This window comes from Monodon monoceros, unplaced genomic scaffold, assembly GCF_005190385.1.
Source record: "Monodon monoceros isolate NGI ecotype Baffin Bay Population unplaced genomic scaffold, NGI_Narwhal_1 Super_Scaffold_15, whole genome shotgun sequence".
In the NCBI taxonomy this organism is placed as follows: domain Eukaryota; kingdom Metazoa; phylum Chordata; class Mammalia; order Artiodactyla; family Monodontidae; genus Monodon; species Monodon monoceros.
The window spans coordinates 13,370,521-13,388,420 of NW_021703771.1; the positions used below are offsets into that span (position 1 = coordinate 13,370,521).

The following is a 17,900-nucleotide window of genomic DNA, read 5'->3' on the forward strand; positions in this document are numbered from 1 at the left end:
TAACAAAAAGTTTTTAGAATTTAAAACATTGCTTTTTCTCAATCTCTTTTGACAAAGACTAAAACTGAAACATTATTACAATTAAATTATTTTTGTATTTCTTGGACAAAGAAAGGTAAATGATATTTATAGTTTTACTCATTTTTATGACTCGTATGAGCATTATATGGAAAAAAATGCTCCTTTCCACTAATGCAGAAAAAACAGCTGGAAAAGTTAAGCACACGTACCTCTAACACATATCAGGACAATGTGTACATGATGTCTATTCAACTACACTACCTTCAAGAAAAGTAACCATTCCTAAACATTAGTGACATTAGTGTTTTTTCATAGAAGGAATAAAACAGAAAGATGTGAATTCCTTTTTCCACTAGAATACCATTAAGAACCTAATAGAAAGTTTGTCAATTTTGTTTTAAATTTTAAATAAAAGCAGCATTTAGTTACTCGACATACTTTTCTACTAATTTCATTTCATTTAAACAGAAAACAATTCAATTATATACCCTTGATCTTTTGCTTGGTGTATATGCTTTGGAATTACTAAAAATAAGTCTGACATCTTTACATAACTCCATTGGTGACTCATAATTCCCAGCCTCTAAAGTCTCTCTAACGGTAGCAAAATCCATTGGCGTGTCAATGATGTCTCTGTAGTCCTAAGAGAGGGAAAACAGGTCATATTAATAATAATAATAATGCATTACTTCTCATAACAGGGATTCACATTCAATTTCTGTGATGACTGCAAGTCCTAGAACTATTAATAATCATTCCTCGTTTCCCTCATCAAGGCTCCCTTTATTCCCGAAGTCATTTTTATTTTTTTCATGTCCTCTACCTTTTACTGCAATCAACACAGGATTTCTCTCATTCAAGAACCTATAAATTCTGCTTTTTTTTTCCTTCAGAAAGAGGTAAAGGTTAGAGCTGTGTTCGAAAAAGGAGATTAAAAGAATATCGAAAAAACTCAGTTCCACAACTACAAGTTTGATATAAAAAACCCAAAACTTTATACTACCCATGAACTCTAAAGGCTGCTAATTCACTGAAAATAATTGTACCTTTAAAATTAAGAGATAAAAACAATAAAAATATGTTAACATCCCATGTACGTGAAGGCCTGAGTTCTAGTAACCTCAACTGTGGTACTACAATTACTATAATTGGGAACTTTGTAGTAATCAAGAATTATGAACGTAAATATCTGTCACAAAGCCTTTGCAGTTCATTCCACGGAGGAAAAGTGCAGTCACCCAAAGTCTCCACCTAATCAGTTGTATATTGTATATACAATTGTATAAGATAAAGCAATAAAAACAGGCAAATGAAAGGAGAAAAAAGCAACAGAATAGGATAAAATGATCCAAATATGGTATCTTTAAAGGAGTAAATAATACTATACCTTTTCCATAGCCCCAGAGTATGTAACTGTATTTTTCAAAATACAATAACTTGACTTTGCCCCATCAAGTTTAAATTATGATCAAATATGTTTGACCATAAAGCAAACAGTATTACTGCCTTTGACAAATAGGGACAGTTTTATTTCTTCCATAACAATCTGCAATGCCCTTTATTTCCTTTTCTTGTCTTGCTGCACTGGCTAGAATTTGCAGTACTATGTTAAATAGCAGCTGTGAGGATGGACATTTTTGCTCCACTCCCATCTTAGGGGGAAAGCATTCAGTTTTTCATGATTAAGCATGATGTTAGCTATAGGTTTTTAAACAGATGTTCTTTATCAAGTTACGGAAGATCCCCTTTATTCCTAGTTTTCTTAAGTCTGTTTTTATTATTAATGGTGTTCTGTTTTCTTAGATTATGTATTTGTCTTTTTGGCATCCATTCAGCACAGGGCCAACTATATTAATTTTCTTATTTTTGTATTCTTGATACTGTGGCATTTTGGGGACCAAACAGACCTAAGGAGAGACTGCCACCTTCCAAGGGCTAGGCAATTCTTAGAGATGGCAAAGGGTTGTACTGGGAATACAGCTTTCATATGTAAACCAACCATGTCCTTAAGCAACCCTCACACACCAAGCCAGTATTTCCTCTGCCACGAATCATCCCAGGGTCAGGTATCAGACAACCAGAGACCACCCCTATGCCCCCAAACCAACTGGAGTAATTCAAAGTAGCCAGTCTTAAGCTGTTGACTATGCCCTGCCTTGCCTTTCTCATGGAAACCTCAGTAAAGGCTCTGGCCCAAGCTTGTCCTTTGCCCCTGTGTTTTTTGGCTGTGTTGGGTCTTCGTTGCTGTGCGAGGGTTTTCTCTAGTTGTGGCGAGCAGGGGCTACTCTTCATTGCTGTGCGCGGGCTTCACTGTGGTGGCTTCTCTTGTCGTGAAGCACGGGCTCTAGGTGCGCGGGCTTCAGTAGTTGTGGCTTGCGAGCTCTAGAGCGCAGGCTCAGTAGCTGCGGCACACAGGCTAGTTGCTCCGCGGCATGTGGGATCTTCCCGGACCAGGGATCAGACCTGTGTCCCCTGCTTTGGTATGCTGATTCTTAACCACTCCGCCACCAGGGAAGCCCCCGCTCCTGTCTTCTGCAATGTAACTAAGACCCTGTGCTTTCCCCTGTGGCCCTAAGTGGTATTTGGTGAACCCCTCTCTGGGACCTTAAGTGTAATAAATTTCTTTCTTCCAAGACTCATTCTTGTTTCCTCCTGTGGCCACAATGATTACCACACCATACCCAACATGTACATTCTTAAAAGAAATGAGTACTGAATTCTGTCAAATGCCTTTTCTGCACTGATATGATCATGTGATTTTTCTTCTTTAGTAATGAATTATTGACATATTGACTGACTTCTGAATACTGAACCAGCCTTATATCCCTGGGAAAAAACCCACTTGGTCAGGGTACAAAATCATTTTCATATATTGCTGAATTCTATTTGCTGATATTAAGAATTTTTGCACTTTCTTCTTTTGTACTGTTTTGTCTGGTTTTGACATCAGGGTAACACTGGCTTCATAGAATCAGTGTAGAAGCATTCTTTATCTTGAGGAAGAGACTGTGTAGAATTTGTGTCAGTTCTTTAAACATCTGGTAGAAGTTTCCAGTGAAGACTCCTGGGCTTAGAGATTAAAAAATACATACTTGGGCTTGCAAGAAACAAAAGGAAATCCACACGTTTCAAAAACAAAGAGAAATGAAAACCAGAGCACTTTAGCATTAGCTCAGTTCTTCTAAGAGGTTTTTTGGATGGTAGGGTTTGAATTAGTCCTGTTTATCACATTGCTGGAATTAAAGATTTATCTTCTACATTTAAGATTACATGTTTCTTGATTTTTAAAATGACAAGTCATTTATGATATTTATCTATTGATGAAATTTCTCTATTTTCATCATTGCAAATTAGAACACATACATAAAAAAACAGATAATAAAGACTTTGGTGATACCACATCCAGGTCATGATCTCTTATAAAACGTTTAATTTTAATTTGAAACCATGAATGTTATCTGATATACAATCTTTAGTAACTGAAAAAAGGAATAAAAAAAAAATCACTTGAAGTGAAATTTAGATTGCTAAGACTGCATGCAAAAATAAATACTTGTAACATGTTTACTCAAACTTTTTACCACGAATTCCATAAAGATCATAAATTGGCATAACCTACATATATAGTAGTGCCACCTTACATTTATATATAGTGCTTCAGTGTAAAAACTATTTTAATGTTGAATAAATAACTAGTAATATTCTCATTCCACTTCTATAAACCTGTAAGGAAGGTTAGAGACAGGTATAATTATTCTTGCTTCCCAAATAATTTCCATAGTAAATTCACAGAATTAGTGTGGAAAAGAAAATAGTAAATATATACTCAGATATGAAAACTAAATAACTTGCTTGAAACTGCAGAACTGGTAAGAGGCAGAGCTGGGACAATAACCCAATTCTTTGGAGTCTTAGTTCAGGGTTACTTCTTTTTTACCACACTGTTCAATTTAGATGCTCTACGTAGCCAAATGGATAATGAGAAGGTGTATGAAATAAAAAAGAAATAAACTATAATCATAAAAATAAATAGTAAACTGTCATGTATAAGAGATGTATATGTATTTATATATATATATCAAAATCAAACTGACAAAGAAAGTACTTTCAAAAATACTTACTGGGGGACTCCCCTGGTGGCGCAGTGGTTAAGAATGCGCCTGCCAATGCAGGGGACATGGGTTCTCGAGCCCTGGCCTGGGAAGATCCCACATGCTGAGGAGCAACTAAGCCCGTGTGCCACAACTACTGAGCCTGCACTCTAGAGCCAGTGTGCCACAACTACTGAGCCTGCGCTCTAGAGCCAGTGCGCCACAACTACTGAGCCTGCGCTCTAGAGCCTGTGCGCCACAACTACTGAGCCTGCGCTCTAGAGCCTGTGCGCCACAACCAGTGAGCCTGCGCTCTAGAGCCCGTGAGCCACAACTACTGAGACTGTGCTCTAGAGCCCGTGAGCCACAACTACTGAGCCTGCGCTCTAGAGCCCGTGAGCCACGACTACTGAGCCCGCACACCTAGAGCTGGTGCTTCACAACAAGCGAATGAGAAACCTGCACCCTGCAATGAAGAGTAGTCCCTGCCTGCCGCAACTAGAGAAAGCCTGCGCGCAGCAACGAAGACCCAACGCAGCCAAAAATAAATAAATAAATTTAAAAAAAAAAGCTATGTGCAAACACATTAAAAAAAAAAATACTTACTGGATATTCAAGAAGATCTACTGGCTGGCGGAAAGGCTCAGAATCTTCACACTGAAATATGAGATTTAACAATTCTTGACACTGTTTCTTCCATGCTTGAATATCATAAGACTGTGCTCTGTTACGTAATCTTCTTCTAGGCTGATGGTCCTAAAATGAAAATGTTCAAATAATATTAATAAAATAATACATATAATAAAATTTTTATTTTTAATCTTGGATAATGAGGTAATATACAGTGATTCAAATAAAAGAAAACATCATTCACCTAGTTCTGAAAACCATGCATTGTTGTGATGGAAACTGATTTGGAAGTTAATACTTAATGTGTCTTTAAAAATAGTAAGAGTAAAAAAAAATGCTTAATACATTTTAATTCATATAAGGCACTTCTGTTAAAACAAAGAACTTAGTACCTTCCTCTTCCGGGTAGAAGTTCCTGGCACATCAGTGTCTTCTTTTTCTTCTTCCTTTGAAGCAAGAATTTATCAGATTCATAAAATATTCTAGGTTTCACTATATTCTATAGTTTTTTAATACCAATTATCTCCTTTACATTTTGGAAAACCCATAGTATATATGATGCTGGAACACTTTATTGACTCATTAAAAAGTCTCCCTCCACCCACCGTTTAAAAAAAATTATAACAATTCTGAATCATTTTTTTTTTAAAAAGTTAGCAACAGCATTAGGCAAAAATAATTTTCATAACAGCATTTACCTGAAAACTACTGTGTGTAAATTTCTTTTTATATATGGAACATAACCAATGTAGTAATAATCATAATGAAATATTAAATACCTCAGAGTCAGACAAAACTTTCTTCTTCATTGAATTGTAGAGCGGAATTATGTTATAACAAGTCTGATCCCTAAATAACAAAGAAATGTTAGTATACAAGACTGGAGTCATGAGATTTTTGTCCTTTAAACCTGTTAGTAAAACAAGATTTTAAGATAAAACTTGAAGCTGAAGGCTTCTTCATCAGTTGACTCCAAAACCCTATGGCACACACATCTGCCCCTGCCCCTCCACTCTATGTGAAGCCTCCACTCTGGCCTATTTCATTACACCAAGCCCAATTCCCATCTCCCAGGTTTTGCTCAGTTCACTACTGGGCCTGGAATGCCTTCCTTCATTCTTCAGTCTACAAGGAATAGCTAGTATACCTCCTGTCTTCTAATTCCTTCTTCCTTTTATTCTTAAATGTAGGCATTCCCTAAAATTTTGTCTTTAGCCATCTTCTATACCTTTTGACCAGATAATCTTATATATCTGCAGTTTATCTGTGTTAGTGAACTCCAAATTCCTATAATTTGGTCTGACTCTTCTGAGATTCCTGACACCATCTAAAATTCTGCATGTCTAAACCTACCTGTTGTTTTCCACTTTCTCCCTTTTCTTTTTAACTGTTTTTTTCAACCATTCTTACAGTAATGCATGGTTTTTCACTATTCCTTCCCTTGCCTCCTCCTTATAAACCCAATCATTGGACAAGTTCTGTGATTCTACCTTCAAAATCTCTTGGCATCTGCCTCTTTCTCACTTCCATAAAGTAAGCCTCCATCACCTCTTACTTGGTCAGCTGTAGAAGTCAATCTGCAGTCAGTTTAATATTTTTAGGGCAATTTGCATCATGTTATTCTCATGTTAAAAAAATTTCAACAGTCCCTTGCCTTTTGTCTCCTCCCTATCTGTTAACATTAGACACTGCAGTCAAATTAATATTATTAAGGCATAGCAAGCACCATGCTATTCTCAGGTACAAATATTTTCGATAGCTCCTTGCTCCCTGTGCTCGTATTTTAAGTATAGTTCCTCAGATCAGCATTCGAGGCCCTCCACGATATGGTCCAAACTCGAGTTTAGCACACTGTATCCCTATTACTTCTGCTCATGTACTCTCTACTTCACCTGATTTCAGTTACTTGATTCCCTTAACAAATATTTACCTTCCTCCATCATGCCATTCCTCACCCCTGGAACTGCTTTCCTTTCATCTAACTTCTGAATCAGTATCTACCTTGTCCAGAACATCTTAACATACTTCTCCCTGTACCTGAAATCCCACCCTTATAGCCAGAAGTGACCCTATCCCTCATCTAAGCATTCATACAAACTCCTTTTACTTTTTCCTTATATTATAGTTACAGATTTATCTACCCTACAAAACTGTATTAAGAGGATAATTATGCATTTCTTTCTGTCTCCAAGTATCTATTACAACACTTTGAATATAACTACTGCTTGAAATTTGGCCAAATAACTCAATTAAGAAGTACCATTACCAAAATTTCAAGACATACTAGACATCTTGAAAAGTAACACTAGCTAAAAATGGTTCTTAACAAATTGTATACCTCTAAAAAATGCCAGGGATTTACTTTTAGATATATACAATGTAAATGTTTTATTATTTTATTTTAATCTGTTCTTATAAGGCATTTCAAAGTAACTATTTGAAAGAAATACAATTTCACAGATTATTCCAAATGTAAAAATAATTGTTTCATCTAAATTATTTCACTAAAATATGAATTTACTCTATCATGTGATTCTATTGATTCCTATCTCTTTGGAAAAATAGATGTACATAACATATATAAAACACAAAATTACAGATTAAAAACTTTATAGTTAAGATACTATAAACTTTTACAACCAAGTATATAAATAGTTTTCTGAGGATAACTAATTTTTATTATCTTATTAATTCTTGATTATCAATTTTACTGAAAAGCAGCAAAAGCTTAGCAATAACAGCCCCGAAACCAGTTGGAAGGCAACAGTTTTCTTTAGAGAAATAAGGTCGAGGAAGGGCATAAAGTTTATCTTACGAATTTTCTTTGGTGGTTTATTTATATTGCAATTACCTACATTCCTTAGCAAAACAAACAAACAAAAACAAACTCACCTAATACCAAGAAAAGGGACCCTATGATTATGCTGAGTAATGAGAATGAAGCTGGAGATGTTTAAAAAAAAAAAGCCTCAATAATCCCTTCATGTAAAAATGAAAGCTGAAAATAGGTGAATACTTAAATTATAAAATACCCAATTCTCTTAATGAGAAAAAATTATCCAATGTAAATAAACTTCGTATGAATTCAGAGCTGTATTTCGTAGAAAATATACATATGATTCATTCCTCTGGCTTCAATTTAGAAGACTCAATTCATTCTATGAATGCATAAAATCCATAAGACAAGAAAGTAAAAGTCCTGCTGTCTTAAGAAGTTGTAGTTATCATCACTGTTGGTATGGGATTAATGAATGAGGAAGTAAACCTGACTTTGAAGAAGAAAAACCTTGAAAGTTAAATTCAGTTTCCTGCTGATGTATTTGAATACTTGTTCCAAAACTTGATAGGGGCAATACAATGTTAAGATGAAAGGTTCTCAAATCAAATGGCAGACACTCATTTACTGTGAAAATTAAACAAGTTAACCTCTAAAAGATTCAATTTCCTTAACTGTAAATTCCAGTTAATGATCTCTCCCACCTGTAAGATTTTTATCTGACTTAGAAGAGCTAATTTAGGTAAAACATTATACATTCAGTAAAAGCTTGCTATTATTATTGAACATTGGATTTAGAGAAAGATCCATATTTTCTTACTTGAATTGCAGAACACAACTGTAACACAATCTCTTTGACTCTGTAATTATTATCAGCCAGTGAACTAAACGCTGCTTCTTTAGACAGACATACGCTTCCTATTTTGAGTGGAACTATGCTTATAGCACAGCACGTGACATGATGTATAATAAAAAATGATTGTATTCTACGTTTTGGCATTTTACATTTTAAAATACTGCCATTAATTATTACAGTAATATAATTAAGTGTGGAAAAATACTCACTTTATAAAATGTAGAAGAAGATCAGTCACAAATTTAGCAGATTTCACAATAGGGCTTCCAGGCTCATTAAACGTTCGTGTATTATGCTCTATATACCGAACTTCCCACATTAAGGAAGAAACCCGCCTTTAAACAAACAAAATGCAGAAGTCTTATTAATCTCTTTATACTTAGAAATACATACACACATTTTAAAACCAAGACATTCAGACTTTTTAATTGCAGTCTTAAATCAGTTACAAAACTCACACCTTAAAAAGCTGTTTTCAAAAAAACAGAACGTCATTTGTGTTGGGCGGGTGGAAAAGAGTAGTAACGTTATGTACTGGCATAGAAAATGTCTGGATTTGACACATTAGTCTATCAACAGGGCCTTCTTTTAGGGAGAAAGACTATAAGGAGAGTAGCAGGAGGAGAGAAACAGTGGAGTTTTAGTTTTTGCTTTACATATTCCTTTCATGTATGGTGTAATTTTTTGGTAATAAGCATATCTGACTTTTACTTAAAAAAGGAAACCAAGCAATTTCAATCTAATTCTATTACTGGTAATCAAATGACATTTAAAAATGAAAAGCTAACTAACAGCTTGCTTATGAGATACAAAAATATAAAAATATGGTGAACATGTTAGTTTACTAAGAAACCTAACGAAATGAAAATTAATTTTTTTTTTTACACTAAATAGACAATGCAGTCGATCCTTGAACAATGGGGGAGTTAGGGGCACTGGCCCTCCTTGAAGTCTAAAATCCGAATACAACTTTAGAGTTGGCTCTCCGTATCTAAGGTTCCGATCAACCATGGATCATGTAGTACTACAGGTACGTATTTATTGAAAAAAAAAATCCGTGTATAAGTGGACCCGTGCAGTTCAAACCCATGCTGTTCAAGAGTCAACTGTACTAAAATTTTGGTGTTTTATTATTTTATTTCAGTAACTAAAGAAAAATCCAAAGGCAGATTCTAGAATATCATCCAACTTAAAATGATAAGGAAGAAAATAGGAAATGTTACTGATTTTTGAACAGAAAACAATTATATGGAATTTTTAAAGAATTATATATAATTGTGGATACAGAAGCATACAGAAAAGCTTCTGTGCATTTCCAATAGCATTTACAAGGCTCATTCTAATAAAAGAATCACAGGCCATTTTCAGAGTACCCTACAGAAACTGTGTGTAAGATAAGGCATGAGGATTTAATATCAGTAGGGCAAACTGACAGTGGTTTAAGACTGAACTAGAAGTATCAAAGAGGAAAACTACAAACTGTAAGAAGTCTGAAGCCAATGAGCAGAGGAGAAGCAAAAAAGCTCGAAACAGTGAAATAGCACATGCAGGCATCATTATTATGAAATAAGAACATAACTCAGGTCTACAACTACATTATTTAAAAATCAGGCACTTTCTAATTTATGTAAGGACTCTGTTCCAAAAGATTTTCTTCTTAAGTTGGTTAAGTTGGCTAAGCTAGGCTAATGCCAAAAAGCCTAATTAAGCTGTAATGTATACTGAAATACAGTACACCTTAGCAATTCTCATGTTGAGCAGTATTTCTATGAGAAAGTATATTTTTAACAATGGTGAGAGATGGCAGAAGTTTATCTTTCTAGATGTAGTCCAACTACTAGTGTGTAGAAAACAATTCTTTCTCTCCCTTTTATTCTCCCACATCTTGTTCCATCTCTGAAGCCCGGGGTGTAACTCCTAAGGTTTAACAACTTAGGGGCTTAGAGAGAAATAAGGATATAGTTAAGAATTTCTTCTCCATTTCCTGTCTTAAACCTTTAACGTTGAAAATGATTTACTTAAAGAAGTGTGCTTCGAGAGGAAGACGGCTGGGAGGCACAAATCACAGGTGATTTCCTCCTCATCTCAATGCTTTTGACAAATATTAATGAAGCAGCAGCAGAAATACCTAACAAGATCAGAACGTAAAGTCCAATGCCTTAGTTTTCTTTATTCCAAGTGTTTCTCGGTGAAGTGACTCCGCCCAGCAGGAGACATTTGGCAGTGTCTAGAGACATTTTTGGTTTTTACAACTAGGGGCTGCTATTGGCACTTAAGGGTAGAGGCAAAGAATAGCCCCTCATAATGAAGAATTTTCCAGCCCTAAATGTCAGTAATGCTTTTGTTGAGAAACCCTACCTTCTCAACAACAAACCCTACCTTACTGACAGTGAGAGGCCCGCGTACCGCCAACAAACAAACAAAACCTTCCCTAAGTTAAAATAAATAGTAATGTAAAGAACTGCAGTACTATAAAACTGATCACAAAAATAAAGTTTTAATGCAATTATTATTTAAGTTAAAATGTTGTTGGCCTGGTAAGCAAAAGTCATATGAAATGTGAAAGCTAAAAGTCTGATTTCATTACGTGAAAACAATGGACTTAACCTCACGTTTTTTTTTTTTTGGTTTTTTTTTTTTTGCGATACGTGGGCCTCTCACTGTTGTGGCCTCTCCCGTTGCGGAGCACAGGCTCCGGACGCGCAGGCTCAGCGGCCATAGCTCACGGGCCCAGCCGCTTTGCGGCATGTGGGATCTTCCCGGACCAGGGCACGAACCCGTGTCCCCTGCATCGGCAGGCGGACCCTCAACCACTGCACCACCAGGGAAGCCCTTAACCTCACTTTTTGATAAGACATTTTAGGCAATAAACCTACAAAGCCTGCCCAACATTAGAACTCAATGTTTACAAAAATTGTTAACCAGCATATGCAAATTAACTGAAATTGCATCTTTTTAAAACTCTAGTTATATTTCAAACTAAGCTACAACTATAAAAAGTACCCAAAATTTTCTTAATTTCATTTTTCAGAAGTATTCATAAGCTAAATAAATAAGAGAACACACAATTTTTAATATTATTCTATGAAAAAATCCATGAACAAATATTTCAATGGGATATCTAGGAGAAAATAAAATACGTTGGATTGTTTCATAAAATACAATACAAAGACAGTGACCATCAATTCATATTTGTCTCTAAGTGTGGTCTATAGACCAGCAGCACCAGCATCACTGGGAACTTGTGAGAAACGCAATCTCAGGTCCTACTCTAAACCTACTACCAGATTCTACATTTTAACAAGATGCCCAAGGTGATTTGCATGCACACTGAAGTTTGAGAAACACGGCCAGAGAGGATCAGTAAAAGGGTGAAAGAATCACTTAGCTTTCTTTTGTTAGTAGCTACAGCAAATGGTTCTAACCTGTAAAACCTGTTTTCCAGTCTTTGTTTAATTGTACTTAAATCCGTTGGATATGCCACTACAGTGCAATACATGGGATAGGCTTGCAGATCCACAGGAGCCACAAATGCTGAAGCAATATCTAAGATAAACAAACAAATACATTTATAAATTTATTTTTGTATTGCTTAAAATACTTCAAAATTCTGCTTGAATTAAGCCTTAAGTTCTAATCCACATAACCATTAGTCTACCACTATCTTCTGATAGAAAATACATACAGTTTAGCTAACACATAGTCTCACTTTTTATTATGTCTACATTTATACTGCAAAATTCTAGGAGTATTTATTTATGGACTCCTTAGAAGAAAAGAGATGACAGACAATATATAAAACTGACTTATTAAAGAACATCTACATGTATTTCTATAATTAAAACCAGGCCATTCCTGAATCTATGTTATGTGTTTGACAGTAATTGTTTTGACATAATTACTAAAATTACCTAAGATAGTATCTGAGACAATAATTAAGTGTTGCCCATATTTTAAAAGACTTCAGATGAAAATATCATCCAACATGTGTCTCCAATATCTTCAGCTCTTATTCATGTTAATTTCTCCCTTAGACTCTTTAAAGCTCATTCCTTACTGAAAGTCTAGGTTAATACAAACCACCACACTAGTTTAGAGTTATTTTGGGCACCAAAAGTTCAGATAATCATGCTTTGTGGTCATTGTTCTTTTTCTGTTTTTTTTAAATAAAGCAAAGCAGTTCATATACCCTCTCCCTTCCCTTTACAAATATTCTATTGTGTATACGTATATCAAGTTAAGAGGAAAACTGGTACAGTTACCCATATAATTCAGCTTTCAGCCCTCCTCTTTCAAGTCGCATCATGTCAGCGTGAGTATGTGAAGGATTTTAAAATTAGGTTCTGGAGGATCTAGGTTTTTCAACGGTACCCCTGGTGTTTCTGGGGTCCCTTACTCTGAAATTCAGCTAGAGCAACCTCATTTATAACTGTTTTAGATATTTAAGCCCTGCGTAAAATCGCATTGAAAAAAAAAATACCACTTAAAAATGTTTGAAAACAATGACATGATATTATGGAAAAAAGTTTTGCTTGAATAATAGTATTTTTCCTTTCCTTTGCTTTCTGGCAACATCTTCTATCTATACTCATGTGTTACTATTATTTACCTAGTGTCATCAACTGGTTTATTCCTGTAACAATTCTTTCACATTCTTCATCCCTGGGACTGGAACCCCATTCACCATCAAGAGGCTTATAAATCAATGATCTGCATTCAACATCAGTTAAAGGAACACTGGTACCTAGTTCTTCAGGAAATACAGCTGAAATAGAAAGAAAGCAGATTTAGTGAAAATATGTGGTAATTTACTAATATTTAGGTTACCTTTAGAAATCAGAGTTAACATTGTTATAAAGTATAATTTTGTAAATGGTAAGTATATTCTTTATTTTCATTAAAGGAAAGTATGTTTCAAGGGTCAATAAAATTTATTCTTTAAAACATTAATTTCATAATTCTCTAGATGAGCATATAATTACTTCTCCAAAATTATACCTGACAACTTGCTCTATTATCAGTTACAGGTGAAGGAGAAAGTATTCCTATAAAATGGTGCAAATTTAAAAGTTTTCTGAATCATTTCATAATGTATAATCTCCATGTTTACTTTGATAAAACACACAGGTGAAACTGAGCAAAAGTGGTATTCTTTCAGAAATGCTTCAATCAAAGGCTCAGTTTTTTAAAATGTGGGAACAGAGAGAATTATGAATACTGACAGATGATTCTTACACTTTTTGCTCTTAAATGATGAAGGTATGCTTTCTGCATGCCTGAATCTTTAACAGAATCATTAGGGGGTGGTGGTGACATAAAATCTACAAATCTGCCAAGCAATTTTTTCTTTGAACTAGACTTCATGAGAGAAACATTTTGAAATATGCTACTATTTGTTTACAAAATTTCTCCTCCTCCCAAAATGTAATTAAACTCTGTAAGTGCCTATGTACGTGTATCCAAATAGAACAAAAACAACAAAAATCACCCCCTCCACATAGCAATATATTCAGGTAGGAGACAAGTAGTATATTACTGTCACTAATTCATTTCAAGAAATACCCCAGGCATTACAACATCGATTAGCTTCATTTCTCTCATATTCACAATAGTCTGATGTGACTTCAAATTCAAACCTTCACAAAGGAGAGAACTAAAACCAGAAGAAAAGCCATGTAACACATTTACAAGTTGATTAAGATATTTTAAACAGCTCTAATTTAGCAATGAGATGAAAAAGACATTACTGGTATTGGTATCTCAAAGTGATAATTTCTAGAAAGTACTAGTTTTGAACAAAATCAGCATGACCATTTTCTCATTTCTAAGATTTACCAGATTGGGTTTAGTTTTCCCACATTGTCTTTTCTCTGCTTTTTTAGAATACAATAACTAGTGAGGAACTCCATTTATAAATGATTATTTCTACTATGTTACAAGTCAGGCTTTTTTTCTTTTTGTTTTTTAAAATCTTTATTCTTACATGATAGTAAAAGTAACATACTATTAAAAAAATCAAACAATACAGAATAATGTAAAAGATAATTTGTGGAAGTCCTCATATCCCCACGCTTTATAAATGACCATTATTAATAATCTGGTATATATCCTTTTAAACCTTTTTAGGCATATACAATTGTGTGTGTTGTATTTTTTTAAAACTGAAACAAACATGGACAATGAAATAGAAAGAAAATGCAATCTCCAGGCTTCAGCCACATTGGTCTTTTCTCAGTTCCAGGAAGATGTCATACTCACTGCCTAAGGCTAACTCCCAAATCCTAAGGCAATGCGGCAGGCCATATGCAAGATGATGGTTATTATTATTAATTATAATTACCTACTCATTGAACCCTTACATGTGTCAGGCTCTATAATAAGCACTTTACACATATGATATCATTTAATCCTAATAGCAGCCCTATAAGGAAAGTATTAGTTTACATAGTTTCAAAAGCTGAATCCTAAGAATCTGGAGTTATGAGATTTAAAGGAACTTGTCAAGATGACATAGATAAAAGACAGCAGAGCTAGGATAGGAATCTAAGTTTTACTCAAAAGCCTGAACTCTAAGTATTACACTGTATTTATTCTGCTGGAGTTACAAAAATATCTTTGATCCCAAGTGCTCATCTTCTAGAACAGCGGTCCCCAAACTTTTCGGCACCAGGGACCAGTTTCATAGAAGACAATTTTTCCACGGACGGGAGGTGGGGGTGGGGGGTTGGGGGGGGACTGGGATACAGCTCAGGCAGTGATGCGAGCGATGGGGAGCGGCAGATGAAGCTTCGGTCCTCGCCTGCCACTCACCTCCTGCTGTGCGGCCCGGTTCCTAACAGGCCGCGGACCAGTAGCGGTCCGCTGCCCGGGGGTTGGGGACCCCTGTTCTAGAGTGAATAATAATTAACAAATCAGTATCATATTTTGCTGTAATTAATTTCAACCTTCCCTGTTAAATTACAGATTCCAAGTGGGCAAGGATTATGTCTAATTTTTTCACTGTTATGCCTCCCCTACCTCCAGGGTCAATAATAGGTAATAAATATTCGTGGAATGAATATTTTCTACTTGGTCTTCATTAAGAACTCTTTGTAGTTGCAAGTTAGCAAATCAGATTTTTATTAAAGAAATTAATTCCATAATACAGACGCAAAAAGCTTAACATACACTTACCATTGTTAGGTATAAGCTCCATATCCCAAGGACTCATCTTTTCTGTATCTCCATTGTCCCAGCTTAAAGGAAGGAAAACCTTTATATTAAAAAATCTAAATATTGCATTGCAATTTTAATAAAATCACCTTGTAAAAATAATTACTTCAGTGTTTAAAAGTAGTATCTTTATCATTTTATTAACAGGCAGGGAAAACATTCAAAACAAGTTAGGCTGAACAAAAATACAATACTTCCTTACCAAACATTATAACACTGAAACAAACTATCAGGGTACTCAGGCTGAAGAGGTTCCTGGCTTTCAATTGTTCCAAACCACCAGGCATCATCTATGACTGATCTGAAACGGTCACCTGGACAAGAATAAAAGCCATCTCATTACTCTGAAATGAAACACTGCTGTTGTTACTCCTCTTTCAAGATACTTAAATTGCCTGTATGATTTTAAAAGACCTACGAAAAATGACCTACACACTCCAAAATAAATAAATATATAAAATCAGCAATACTGTGGGAAAAAGTTATTTAATAAGCACACCTGAAGTGTGACTGACTTTTCAGCACCATTTTTTACATTTTATTATGGTAAGGAGAAATTCACTCTTATCTTAAACGTTTTTACCAATCTAGCACATCATTAGGACTATGCACAAATTTTTCATTCAAATAAAAACACAGATAATTTCTTCCCCCAAAATATTTATAGTCTATCTTGAATTCTTACTTTCTGTAGGGAAGTTCCTCTAACCAACAATTAAGAGTCCAGCCTAAAAACAAACCAAACAACAACAATCCAACCTGCTTTCCTTTGACTCAATCACCCTTAAGTTACTAACACTTATCTGTACACTCACTTTCCCTTTCCTATAAATAAAAAAGAAACAAAAACAACTAATCTTTGTAATAGTTTTGATCCAAGACTGGTTGAATCTGTGGAGGCAGAACCCATGGATATGGAGGGCCAACTATATAGCATAAAATGTATTTAAAAAAAGAAAAGAAATTTAATGACAGAAAGCTGGAGTCAGGCTAAATTAACAGAACACAACTGCATGTTGTTGAGTTATATATATGTGTATATATATACTCTGAGTGGGTATGCACTGGGATCAAATTTAGATTCAAATTCAAGCATTCCATCGGCCAATGTTAAGAGGGAAACATAATCTATTACTAGACTAATTGCTCCTCAGATGCATATTAGTGACACTACCCTTAGTGAGAAGCTAATACATAATTTAATAAACAGCATTACTGACACCTCCGACACCTTACAGTAAACATAATAATGAGTTTCATAAAGCTATTTCTTACAATCCTATTGTACCTAGACTGATGACAGTACGCTAAAGAGGAAGAACTGGATAATGTGTGCCTGACCACAATGAACGATACTGCAGGCTAATGACAATAAAGTTAAGCAAGGAATAGAGTCTACCAGAGCAAGCCTTAAACATACCTGAGGACAAGCTGAAGTAATTATTATTGATGTAATTTTAAATGGCAGTTGGTAGATACATGTAAATATCTTCAGAAATAGAAGACTAACTAGTATTAACTTTAGAAGAAATAGTAATCTATAAATTTAGGGGAGAAAAATGATAAGATCCAAATGATAACATTCTGATGTACATCCATTTGAAATATCTCTCTGATTTGTCCAATACTTGCCGTATTTCTTTGCTTAGGTTGTCAGTGCATTTCTAGAATGTTCTCCTGGACTCTGACTGCTAATATTTGTTCCACCAATTTATTGGCGGATGCGTGTCCTCAAAAATAAGAGATGAAATTGATCTTATCAACTAACACATGTAAATAATTTTAAAAATCATATGTACCAAAGGCTTACATCTAAAACCAGGAAGAACTTTTAACTCTTTCTTCTTGAATTTACTTACGGTTTTCTAAATTATGAGTATATAGCTATTTCTTCACTCATCAATTTTAGACATTAAGTATTGGTCTCTCTCCATATAATTGTATATAAAGGGTATGTGCATTTAATTTAATTTAATTCAGTTTTCCTCTGTCATGACTACACTGTATAAATATTGTTTGCTAATGAGCCAAATAGCACACAATTCCTTTCCTATATAATTTTGTATAACTGCTTCATTTTCTTATGGTTGGTTTTCTCTGAATTTATGATTATGTCTTCCCACATTCTCTAATAGCTCAAACTATAAAACACTCTTCAATATATAATTTCCCACAAAGTCAAACATCTTATACAATTTATCCATTTCACTTTTTTTCCCCTGATGATTTCACTCTTAGAGGACAATGTTTTCTGGACTGTTTGTTTTACAGACTTGCTAAACAGCTGCTATCCTGAGACTTCTGTTGACTGTTA

General features: G+C 34.8%; 1 protein-coding gene across 2 annotated transcripts in view; it reads right to left on the bottom strand.

Annotated features, from left to right (window-relative positions):
* PHIP (pleckstrin homology domain interacting protein) overlaps nt 1-17,900 on the bottom strand; it is a 127,568-nt gene that overhangs the window by 11,288 nt on the left and 98,380 nt on the right. For both annotated transcript variants that reach the window (XM_029223975.1, XM_029223973.1), the window contains 9 exons: nt 15,789-15,900; nt 15,548-15,609; nt 12,984-13,139; nt 11,800-11,920; nt 8,584-8,709; nt 5,522-5,591; nt 5,135-5,188; nt 4,719-4,868; nt 510-662 (listed from right to left, as the gene is read on the bottom strand). In XM_029223975.1, coding sequence (XP_029079808.1) covers nt 510-662; nt 4,719-4,868; nt 5,135-5,188; nt 5,522-5,591; nt 8,584-8,709; nt 11,800-11,920; nt 12,984-13,139; nt 15,548-15,609; nt 15,789-15,900 — 1,004 coding nt within the window. The remainder of the gene's footprint in view (nt 1-509; nt 663-4,718; nt 4,869-5,134; nt 5,189-5,521; nt 5,592-8,583; nt 8,710-11,799; nt 11,921-12,983; nt 13,140-15,547; nt 15,610-15,788; nt 15,901-17,900) is intronic.